The 12,137-nt window shown below is 44.0% G+C and overlaps 1 protein-coding gene across 4 annotated transcripts in view; it reads left to right on the forward strand.

The window, feature by feature from the left end:
• The window catches only part of APLP2 (amyloid beta precursor like protein 2), a 73,069-nt gene that overhangs the window by 25,776 nt on the left and 35,156 nt on the right, over nucleotides 1-12,137 (forward strand). For all 4 annotated transcript variants that reach the window (XM_021063158.1, XM_021063157.1, XM_021063159.1 and 1 more), the window contains exons 2-3: nucleotides 9,552-9,725; nucleotides 10,735-10,858. In XM_021063158.1, the coding sequence (XP_020918817.1) occupies nucleotides 9,552-9,725; nucleotides 10,735-10,858 (298 nt within the window). The remainder of the gene's footprint in view (nucleotides 1-9,551; nucleotides 9,726-10,734; nucleotides 10,859-12,137) is intronic.

The raw sequence follows: 12,137 nt of genomic DNA on the forward strand, positions 1-12,137 counted from the left end.
TGCGGCAACGCCAGATCCTTAACCCGCTGTGTCACATCTGACCTTCCCTATTGTTGTATTTTTAAATGTACATTTCCTCTCCCAGGCCTGTGAAAGTCATCCTGGCAAATTGTCTTATTTTCTATTTATAAGTAAAGATGGGGGTTGTTCACTGAAGAATTTTCTTTTTTTTTTTTTCTTTTTTTTTTTTACTCAGTGAATTTTATTACATTTATAGTTGTACAACGATTATCACAACACAACACTGAGGAATTTCCACCCTTTCTTGTCTTTCAGCATCACAGAACATTAGACATAAAGAGCTTAATCAGCCTTGGGTTTTCATGAAGGAGTAATAGTAAGAAAAATATTTTAAATACATAAGGTTGTCATTTCTTAATATTACAGAAAGAATTAAAAAAAAAAAAAAAGACTGCCCATTTACTTACTATTGCTCTCGTCTTAGGAAACTTTTTAAGTGAAAGGTAGAAGATAACCTTAGAATTCAGGACAGTCACTTCTCAAGAGAGGACAGTGCCCCTTCTGAGTCCAAGTGCACCTGTTCTCCAGACTTTCCTTATTTCCCAAAAACCCTGTTAGAGACCCTACCAGCTCCCTGATGAATATTAAGGGAACCCCTGCTTTAAAACACCAGTAAGAACTGACCTAAACACCAGTAAGAACTGACCTAAATATTAAAATGTGGATGTTTTAAACTACGTGGATTTGTTCGCTTATCTCTTCCTAGATGCTCTATTAAAAGAGGAGTTCCCGTCGTGACTCAGTGGTTAACGAATCCGACTAGTATCCATGAGGACACGGATTCGATCCCTGGCCTCGCTCAGTGGGTTAAGGATCTGGCATTGCCGTGAGCTGTGATGTAGGTCGCAGGCGCCACTCAGATCCTGCGTTGCTGTATAGGCTGGCAACTTCAGCTCCGATTTGATCCCTGGCCTGGGAACTTCCATATGCTGCCGATGCGGCCCTAAAAGACAAAAGTCAAAAAAAAAAAAGAGAGATCCAGTGAAGTCAGTTCAGATCTCTGACAGTGGTCGTTCGTATTTGTGGTCATAATATCTTGAAGTCAGCATTTCAACCAAAGCTAGCATGTTGGATAGTTTCCCAATTTAACTTTGGTAAAATTACTGAGTATTTTAGTGAAATAGATCTGTCTGAAGAATAGAATATTTGAAAAGAGATGTAATGTATTACATTTCAAACACATGAAATATTTGAAATATGACCCCCAATTACCTAATTTTTAATGACTGACTTAATGCTTTTAAAATAAACAAAACATTGCAGAGCATCCAATCAGCCAGAGGTATGCTTGTAATTTCTGAAACTGTTGCCAGAATGTTGCCACAGAAAACTCCCCATCATTTGTATTATTTGTCATCTGCGAATCAGTAGAGAGGGTTTGGAATGAAAATATTTAATGAGTAATATTTAATCATTTGTACTTCTGGCTGTTTATTTCTTGAAATCCTTTCACTCCTTTAAGGTTTGGGAAACATGTCTATACATCCTCCCACCCCGCCCAGGCTGTTTATTTAGCAGACTCTTGGTAAGTAACGGCCTGAGTATCACTGGCCAGTGAATTCCAAGGGGAAGGCCAAGTTCACACCATGGAGATCCTCTGATGTTCCTACTCCAGCCTGCTGGCTTTCCAGCCCCCGTAGGTAGCAGCCTTCAGAGCATGACAGATCACTGCTTTGCTTTGCAGTCATGTGGATTTTTGTTCAGTGAGGAAGCTGCCTTTGTTTGCCAGCCAGGTTTCTTTCGCGTCAAGAGTTTTAGGAGAGTGGACTCGATCTGCCCTAGTGTGAAGCAAAGCTCACGTTGGTAGGGGGTCATTTATTGTAATACCAAACATTTGGGTAACACCATATTTATGAAAATAAGTGAAAACTGAGGTTAGGAGAGAAATAACTTTCATAAGGCTACTTAGCTAGTTGCTGGACGGACTATCCCTCAAAAACACAGATTTAGAGAAATAACCTACCTAGTGCCCTCTCGATCACAGTAGCGGCTCAGCAGTAAGTGCAGATTCATCTTGACCTCACTTCCCTTCAGCCGGAAGCAGGACCAGAGCCAGGAAGCCAGCATCTCCCGGTGATTTTCTTCTTGGGGGTGGGGGTGGGGGGTGGAGGTTGTCTTAAATTAAATTGTTCATGCCAACATTTGGTGGCTGAATTCCCTCAGAGTAAAATGTGGGGTATGAGTGCGGCCTGCTTCAAGCATGTCCCGATTCCATAGGTAAAGAGGCTATGTGCCGTCGTCATTTTGTTTCATGAGCTTGGGGCCGGGGGGTGGGGGGGGTGGGGGGTGCTGGTCACGTGGTGTGCCCATGTCTCAAATCCTGTTCCCTGTACTCAGAGCCAGAGAAAACTACATCTTCAGGAGCCAGCAGTGATAACGATGCTGACATTTGAGTCAGACATTGTGCATGCTGCTTCCATGCATTCTCTTAATTTAATCCCACAACAAGCCTGAGAGGAATCACATGTTAGCAGCCCGGTTTTATAGATAAAATTAAAGCCTGATAGTATGAGCCACCAACACTGGAAGAACTCCTTTGTAACAAGCATTATTTCAAGCACTTTACATGTGTTAAACTCCCTTAAACCTCAAAAGCAGCACTATGGTGTATAGTTAACCACTGTCCTTATTTTATAGATGAGGTCAAGGTCCAGAGAGGTTATGTAACCTGCCAGAGGTGGCACAGCTCCTTAGTGGTGGGGCTGGAACTCAGTGGTTTGTCTACCCTGTGCATCTCTTAGCCACGACATCCTGCACTTCCTCTGAGGTCAGGATTGGAATGAGCAAGAGATGATGGCTGGCCAAGCCCTGTCCCTAGGATTTCCATACACAAGGAAATCAGTTTTGTAGAATTCCTAATTCACTATGGCAATTGGAAAGAAACATAGGAACCAGTAAAGAACCTGTTCACTGGAGAATTTTAGACCCCTAAACACTGTACTTCACTTTTTTGCATAAAATTACTTTTTTAGGGGTTTATGTATTTTCAGTAACTTCCTTTATAAAAGACTCTTAACTCTCATCTCAGAAACACATGCAGAAAGTCAGACCTCTTTTAAATCTTGGTGGTAGGATCCTTAACCAGTGTAATCCAGATGGACAAATTACCATGTTCCTATAAAAAGCCTTGGAGACAGTCTAAATTATTTTCAGTCTTGGAAATGATACCTCGTTTATACTTTAATATTTAGAGCTCTAATAAAAGCAGGGATTATTTGTATAAATTACTGCCCATGAAAATGATACCTAACAGCTGGTACATGTCGGTGGAAGAATAATAGCCTTATACATTTGGAGTTTTTCCCCCTAGCCCTAATTCACTAGTTTCTAATTAGAATTTACTTTAAATGTGGGGGGGAGAAGGCCAAGGATTTTCAGCAGGTGTAATGTAAACTGTCACTTTTAAGAACAGATTTCTTAGTTTGCTGCTAAAACTGGATAATGCTTATCAAAAATCCTATTTTTTTAAATAGTTGAAATGTTTGAAGCTTAGAGCTTTTTTAAATTGAAAGCTTCACTCTAAATGCTTGGGACTTCAAACCATAGTCACCCTTTGGATAATAACAGAAGTGGAGTTTCTTATTATGTCAAGGTTCCAGGCAGAATTGTAATTGTCCCCCTGTTGGAGAGAAATCGTAGTTAATATATATATACTTGGGGTTTTCCTCCATTAGGATGTGTTCAGAATAAACAGTAAGTTTCTCAGCTATTAGGCCTGCTCTAATTATACTTGCTTGGTGCTTTACCCGAGAGTGTGTCTTCTCTTTTTGACAGATTGAAACCTCAGTCACAAGCAAAATTCAGGCAAATAATGAATAAGAGTTAAAAAATCAAAACAGGAGTTCCCTGCTGGCTTAGCAGTTAAGGATCTGGTGCTGTCATTGCACCATGGTTTGGGAACTCGTGCATGCTGCAGGCACAGCCAAAAAAAGAAAAACCCCAAAGGAAACAAAACCATTTGATTTGGAACTTTTTGTGTGTGTGTGTCTTTTAAGGGCCGCACCCATGGCATATAGAGGGTCCCGGGCTAGGGGTTGAATCAGAGCTACAGCTGCTGGCCTGGGCCAAAGCCACAGCAATGCCAGATCCGAGCTGCATCTGTGACCTACACCACAGCTCACGGCAATGCCGGATCCTTAAGCCACTGAGCGAGGCCAGGGATCAAACCTGAAATCTCATGGTTCCTAGTTGGATTCATTTCCGCTGCACCACGATGGGAACTCCGAACTTTTCATTTTAATTTAAGAATCGTGAAGTACCATTCAGAACTTGAACAAATAGAAATGAATACAGGATCTGCGCATCCATTAATAGATTGTCATTTTTACTGACTTTTTCATCACTGGCTTTTTCATTTAAAAAAAGGAGGGTCCTTGAGTAAGAGTCTGTGATGTAGATATCACTCCTGGGGCAGGTGGAAAGTGGATGCTCCATGTCCAGTGCTCTGATGAGAGCTAGAGCTCTGCTGACCTGCTTCCCAGGGGCAGCTGGAACACAGGAGCCTTTTCTGTCCCTCAATAATAGCATAAAACTCATCTTTAGAAGAGACTCCTTCCATGGCAGGTATTTCCTCAGACCCTGGCGCCTAATTAGATTCTGGGGCAGTGACTTTAGTGAGAAAGGAAGTAATGGGCTTGATGCTTTACATGGGGAGCACTTTGTGAAGGGAGGTGGGGCTTAGGTGAGCCCAGGAGTTGCTTCTCTTGAGGTGACAATTGAAGGTCCTGATTGAAAGTAGGTTCAGATTTATGTTTATTGATTGCGTAAAGCCATTTCAGGTTTTCAGTCAAGTTACTAGAAGCACTTTTTACCAAGTTGAGTTTCTATCCTTGGATAGCTAAACTCTTTTCCCTGAGCCAAATTAATAAAATGGGATTTCTTATTAAGAATGAATTATTAAGTAAAATGGAAGCACTGGACTAGGAAAGCAATTGACGCAATTTGTTTTCAAAGCCTTAAAAGTGCTGTCGTGTGCATAGATCAAGGGCTAGCCTCAGTTGCCAAGTGTGGGGCATTAATTTTCCTTCATGAGGATTCCAGGTTCACAGGCCGTCAGAAGTGCTGACTTGGCAGCGAAATCCCATTTGTAACATGTTAGATTAGGAAACAGATTGATTTATATGTTGATGTAATGGATCAAGGCGCAGGGTACACTTCAGAAAATGGAGAGCACATTAAATAAGAGCGTTTTCAAAGGAAAGAAGTGCAAACATTACATAAAAAAAAAGATCCTGTTATACCCTAGGTAAGGTGGGGGTATGTTTGATTAGTGGATTCCTAGACACGGTCCACAGAGGCTTTTTATATTTCAGATGATACCTTCTTGAGAGTCTCCGATGACCACAAGGATTAATCTTTCTGAACTCTGAAGTGAATCACAGCAGCATATTAGCTGTCTGGACTGATTCCAGGGACCCTCCTTTTTCTTGATGGTAACGATGTGAGGAGCCGTCGCTGCCGAGCTGCCTCTTCCTGCTGCTTTAACCTCTGGTATTTTAGATTCTCTTTGGGGAAGGTGCTGCTGACCATCTCTGCACAGAGATCAAATGCACTTAGCACGGTTGTATTGACTTCAGCGGTTGACCCGTAACTGAGCATTCCTATAGCTGGAACTCTTGCGGTCTTTTAGCCAAGGACCATAGCGAGCAACACGTGGACCGAGGTGTGATGAGTAGCTGCCTGCTTGGTCTTGACTGTGACACAACAGTGGCCTGGCTCACGTCACTAACACTGGTTCTTACCTGTATTCATTTTCAGAGTTCAAGAGGCAGATGCCTTCCTCCCTCACCCCTGTACTTCTTTTTTTTTTTTTTTGTCTTTTTGCCATTTCTTGGGCTGCTCCCATGGCATATGGGAGGTTCCCAGGCTAGGGGTCAAATCGGAGCTGTAACCATCAGCCTATGCCAGGGCCACAGCAACGCGGGATCCGAGCCGCGTCTGCAAACCACACCACAGCTCACGGCAACGCCGGATCCTTAACCCACTGAGCAAGGCCAGGGATTGAACCCGCAACCTCATGGTTCCTAGTCGGATTCGTTAACCACTGTGACACGTCGGGAACTCCCCCACCCCTGTACTTCTGAAAGAGTAGTTGCCACCCCTGACATCCTATTTCTTTAACGTTAAAATATACTGGCCCGTAGACATTTAGGAAGGCTCAGCATTTTTCATGTTTAACTGTGGTAGTTCATTTCTAGCAGGTTTAAGAAATACTTTCCCTCTGACCTGTGGATGTGGCTTTCTTGCTTACAGGTTTATCTTGGCTTCCTGGGTTTTCTTTGTTCATTTGTGCCTGAGCTTTTGAAGTAGGAGGGAAAGAATTTGCTGAGAACACTGGTTTCACTGCCTTTGTCTGTACCCATTCATGTGCTGTACACCCATTTTCCTCCGTATCGTAACCCAAGTTCCCACCCCTAGTCCTTAGATACGGCTCCCGAAAGAAGAATGGCCAGTAGAGGAGGGATTCATACACATCCCCAACTCTGTCTTTTGCATCCTAAAATCTCCAATGATCTGTTTGAATTAAGTGCCATCAGAGTACTACCTAAACGTTGTTTTTACTGATACCTTTAAATGTTCTGTTTTTGGGGGAGACAGACCTTCACACCGGTCTGTAGTTTCTTATGCAGTTGTTGAAGGCATAGGATCTTTTACTTTTATACATGATTATATTCAGCACAGTAAGGCAACAGTCTGTTCTAGTCAGTAAAGTTGCTCATTGTTCTTAGTGGATTTACTTGAGGTTTTTTTTTCAACCCTGATTGATCTTGGCAACATTTTTGATCCAAATTAGCTTTCTCCCAGCTACCGAAAAAGTGTTTGTGCATCCTTCTCCCATGCTGGTGGAAAGCAGGCTATTTTTTTTTTTTTTTTTTTTTTTTTTGTCTTTTTTCGTTTGTCTTTTTAGAGCTGCACCCACAGCATATGGAGGTGCCTAGGCTAGGGGTTGAATTGGAGCTGTAGCTGCCAGCCACAGCCACAGCCACAGCAATGCCAGATCTGAGCTGCGTCTGCGACCTACATCACAGCTCACGGCAACACTGGATCCTTAACCCACTGAGCAAGGCCAGGGATTGAACCAGCAACCTCATGGCTCCTAGTAAGATTTGTTTCCACTGCGCCATGATGGGAAATCCCAGGCTAATTTTAATAAGCTCCAAAGCAAAACATGTGTAGGTTGGTAAATTTGTCCTGGAAAATGATTGTGATGTATTTCAGAATCAAATGTAGGCTCTGATTGGAAGGACTGTTCATGTTTGTGTGGTCAGCCCAGCAGCACACAATTTTTCATATATTTTAAAAGTCAAATCTGCTTTTTCTTGGGAGTTCCCTGGCACTTTCACCACTGAGGCCCAGGTTCACTCTCTGGTCTGGGAGCTGAGATCTCACATCAAGCCATTGCATGCCACGGCAAAAATAAATAAATCTACTTTCCTTGGTAATAGGAAAATCATTTTATATTAATGATCTTTGTTCTTTCTGAAAAGATCATAATAGACTTGACCCTTCAAGCGTTAACATTTTAAAAAGATGTTTAATTTTTTTCTTTTTTTGTCACCCCACAGCATATGGAGTTCCAGGGCCAGGGATCAGATCTGAGCTGCATTCTCAATTCAAGCCACTGCGGCAGTGCTGGAGCCTTAGCCCATTGTGTTGGGCCTGGGATCAAACCTGTGTCCCAGTGCTCCCAAGACACCCCTGATCCCATTGCACCACAGCAGAAATGCCAAGATGTTTAATTTTTTTCTTTTTCTTTTTCTTTTCTTTTTAGGGCTGCATCTGAAGCATTTGGAATTTCCCAGGCTAGGGCTCAAATCTGAGCTGTAGCTGCCGGCCTTTGCCACAGCAGTGCCAGATCCAAGCCACGTCTGTGACCTATGCTGTAGCTCACGGCAGATCTGGATCCTTAGCCCTCTAAGTGAGGGCAGGGATTGAACCCACATCCTCATGGATACTATCTAGTTGGGTTCATTACTGCTGAGCCATGATGGGGACTCCTAATTTTTGTTTTGAAAGAACTTTTACATTAGAAGAGACCACAAAACTCCATTGTGGATGTAATCATCAATATTGGTGGATTTCTAGATTTGGGGGTGCCTGTGTTTTATGGTGCATAAAACTTTGCAGGAGGTATAATGACAGTTCATTATACCTAACTGTTTTTTCTCACTTGTTATTTGTGACCTATTAATGGCTATGAATAGTTGATTTTTCCCTAACACAAAATACAGTTGTCCATGAAACCCCTTTAGTATTCTCTTCCTCCCATGGAACTGTTGCTCATGAACTTACACAAGCCAGACTTGACATCCTCCTCTTCATCACCCCCAGCCATCGTCACCAAGTCTGGCCTGCTGAACTGTCTCCCCAAGTTGCCTCAGCCCAGGCTACTTCTCATGGACTTGGGATTCCAGCTCCCTGAGCCATTCCCGCGAAACCAGAGAAAGCGAGCTCTATTTGGTTTTTTGTTTTTGTTTTTGCTGTTTAGGGCCACACCCGCAGCATATGGAAGTTCCCAGACTAGGGGTCGAATTGGAGCTGCAGCTGCCGGCCTATACCACAGCCATAGCAACACCATATCCACGCTGCATCTTCGACCTACACCACAGCTCACAGCAATACCGGATCCTTAACCCACCGAGTGAGGCCAGGGATTGAACCCGAGTCCTCATGGATACTAGTCAGGTTTGTCCCTGCTGAACCACAGCAGGAGAACCCTCAGCACTCCAGCCTTTCTGGGTCTGCAGGCCCTTTAGTCTCGACCTGACGTGCCTCCCTCCCTTTTCTGAACTCTCCACCGACTCACGGTCTCCATTCTTCCCACCCGGGATGCTTAAGGCTACTCCACTGTCACTCTTCTGGAAGCGTCCCCGACCACCTATCCAAGCCTCACATTCCTTTCTGTATGCTCCCCAGCACGGGTTCTTTTTTCCTCCTCAGGACATCTGGGACTGGGATCACACTTCCTTGTGTGACTAGACCATAAACCCCATGAGGGCTTAGGTCCTTAGCATTTAACATGTTGCTATGCAGAATCGTAGTTGCTCCATAACAGTTTGTTGTATTAGAGTGAATTGAGTAAAATCGCTGGACTTTAGTCCTTTACTTTTGTGGTTTATTATATTAAGGGATGGAAAGTGGATTTGCTTGTATTAGGGGGGACTCCCTCTGGAGAGGGAGTGGGGGTTAGAGTCCCCCCCATCTTTTTCTTTGATCAAATTTGTCCAGAGGTCATTTTTTATCCTGGCTTAACTCTGGGGAAAGGGATTTATTCATGAAGAAAAATAGTAAATAATGGTGGTCTTTATTTATTTATCGGTCGTGTCTGCAGCATGCAGAAATTCCCAGGCCGGTGATCAAACCCATACCACAGCAGTGACAACACCAGGTCCTTAACCTGCTGAGCCACCAGGGAACTCCTTCTTGGTCTTCTAAGGCCAGGTCCAAAAGCCATTCCCTGACTCACTGTCTGACTCTGCCTTTGTCTCAGCCTTTTGGTCTTGAACCTGGATTGTGTTTTCCCTTTGTAGGCTCTCGCAGCCAATGCTGGAACAGGGTTTGCCGTCGCTGAGCCTCAGATCGCCATGTTCTGTGGGAAGTTAAATATGCATGTGAACATTCAGACTGGGAAGTGGGAGCCTGACCCAACAGGCACAAAGAGCTGCTTCGGCACAAAAGAAGAGGTTCTCCAGTACTGTCAGGAGGTAAGTGTGTGACCGAAAAGTTATGAATTTTTTTTTCCCAGGGTCACGTTTGAACCTATTTGCCTTAGAGACAGACATTCTGTCATTCTTCTATCTTGACCTAAGACCAAGCTGGTAATAATGATGGGGCACCAGGCTTTTGTTCCTGTGTGTATGTTTGGCCTAGGTGTGCTTTGAGCTCTGTTCTTTCCAGAAGGAATATCGTGGAAGCTTGGCAAGGGCCGCAGAAGTACAGCCTGATCCTCTTGGCTTCCTACACGTTATGGGAACATGTGAGGCAAACCCACTGTCACGTGTGCTTGTGTTTTGCACTTGCTGGTAGAAGCCACCAGTACCGTAAAAGATTATCTCAGGTCTGATTGAGCTCATCTTCTGGGTCGACACTCTTTGTAGAAAAGGATATGAGATGTTTTTACTTCTTACCAAAACTAGCCTTTGGGGCCAGGATTGGCCTATGATTTCATTAACAGACATTTCCATAGGCTTGCCTCTTAAATAGTATTAATATTAGTATTAGTATTAGTTAGTATTAGTATTTGGCTGTGCCTGAAGCATGTATGCAGAAGTTCCTGGGCCAGGGATCGAACCCACAGCACAGCTGTAACCAGAGCCACATTTACTTAGAGTTGAGCACTGGATCCTTAACCCACTGAGCCACACTGCAACTCCGCCTCTTAAGTATTTTAGTTCACGAACTCAGCTGTTTAACACACATCCTGCAAATGGACTTGATACCAAATAGCTTGTTTGGGGCCCAAAGCTTGCTGCTTTTGTGAGTCCTTTTTCAAAGAGAAGGCAAAAGAAATGGTCTGAAATCTCCCTGTGAAAAGAAAGCCAATAGTTACGGAATCTTTCCTTGATGAGTTCAGTTGGAACCAGGCAGCTGAGTGGACTTCAGATTTACAGAGGATAAATAATGGCGAAGCTGCGCACAGATCCTTGTCCTGACAGCGCATGTCCGTTCACTGTGGACAAAGCCTGTTTACTGTGCATGTTTTTTCCCCTGCAGATGTATCCAGAGCTACAGATCACAAACGTGATGGAAGCAAACCAGCCAGTCAGGGTGGACAATTGGTGCCGGAGGGACAAGAAGCAGTGCAAGAGTCACGTTGTGATCCCCTCCAAGTGTCTCGGTGAGCATCCTTTCCTCTCCTGGTTACATCTCAGGCAGGAGGGGTCCCTTCTCTTGGCTCACAGCGAAAGAATATCTTCATCTGTTAAAGAAGCCGAGAGTTGCAGGCATTTATTGGGCGACTGTGTCTTGTGAATATTTGCTGCTTTCTGGTGTCAATCGTTGACTCGTCTTTGATGGTCACTAACGGCCTCTCCCATCATGGACATTGCTCAGTCTTTTAAGGATGAGCCTTTTCCATAGCACTGAGGGAGGTGCTGCCCTCAGTGCAGTCCAGCTTCATTCCTGCTGAGAGTTGGAAATACCTGTTTACTGTCCTAGGGTGACTAATGCTGAAGCAGCCTAAGGAGTGGTCTTCTGTTCCCCTTTCTTCCCTCACTCACATTGTGCAAGTACTGAAAACCCTGTATTGTTAGCCAGATCAAGCATGTGGCAGCTCTCAGGAGCAGAAGGAAGTCGGAGCTGCCTGCGAAAGATCCAGGGCTGGCTGAGCCAGGCCCGGTGCCACCTGCCATGGTGAAGATTCAGCTGATAAGGGTGTTTATGACTCCGTGTGGTTGGTGTTAACAGAGCTAGCTTAAGTAAAACTGGAACATTTTATTACCCAGAAGTAGAGTTGTTGATTCAGATGCTTGCTGAGTTAATGCGTTCATCCTGCCCACTCATGGCTGACACATCTGAATGATGCTTGTGTTATCTGTAGCCTGGGGGATTCAGGAGCAGATTTGGTCATAGAAGCTTAAAAGGGCAAAAGCATCAATGTTTGATGATCATGATAGGAGTAACATAGAATGTTAACGTGGACAGCCTGGGGTTGTTCTGTAGGTATATTTAATTTTTGCCATTAACTTAACCTGTTCCCCTCTCTCCCTTCATGAAAACCTTTGCTAAAATGGAATTCATCACTTTTCTCATTCTTACATGTAGCCAAATAACAGGATGAATCAGCACCTGAATAACAGTATTTAATATAGGCAGCGATTTCTTTGTTTTAAAAGTATTCAGGGAATTCCCTGGTGGCCTAGGATTAGGGATGTAGTGTTGTTACTGCTGTGGCACAGGTTCCATCCCTGGCCTAGGAATTTCTGTGTGCCACGAGCATGGCCAAAAAAATAAGTATTCAGTGGAGTTCCCATCGTGGTGCAGTGGAAACGAATCTGACTAGGAACCATGAGGTTTTGGGTTCGATCCCTGGCCTCGCTTAGTGGGTTAAGGATCTGGCGTTGCCATGCGCTGTGGTGTAGGTCACAGACTTGGCTCAGTTCCTGCATTGCTGAGGC

Source organism: Sus scrofa, chromosome 9 (assembly GCF_000003025.6).
Source record: "Sus scrofa isolate TJ Tabasco breed Duroc chromosome 9, Sscrofa11.1, whole genome shotgun sequence".
Lineage (NCBI taxonomy): Eukaryota > Metazoa > Chordata > Mammalia > Artiodactyla > Suidae > Sus > Sus scrofa.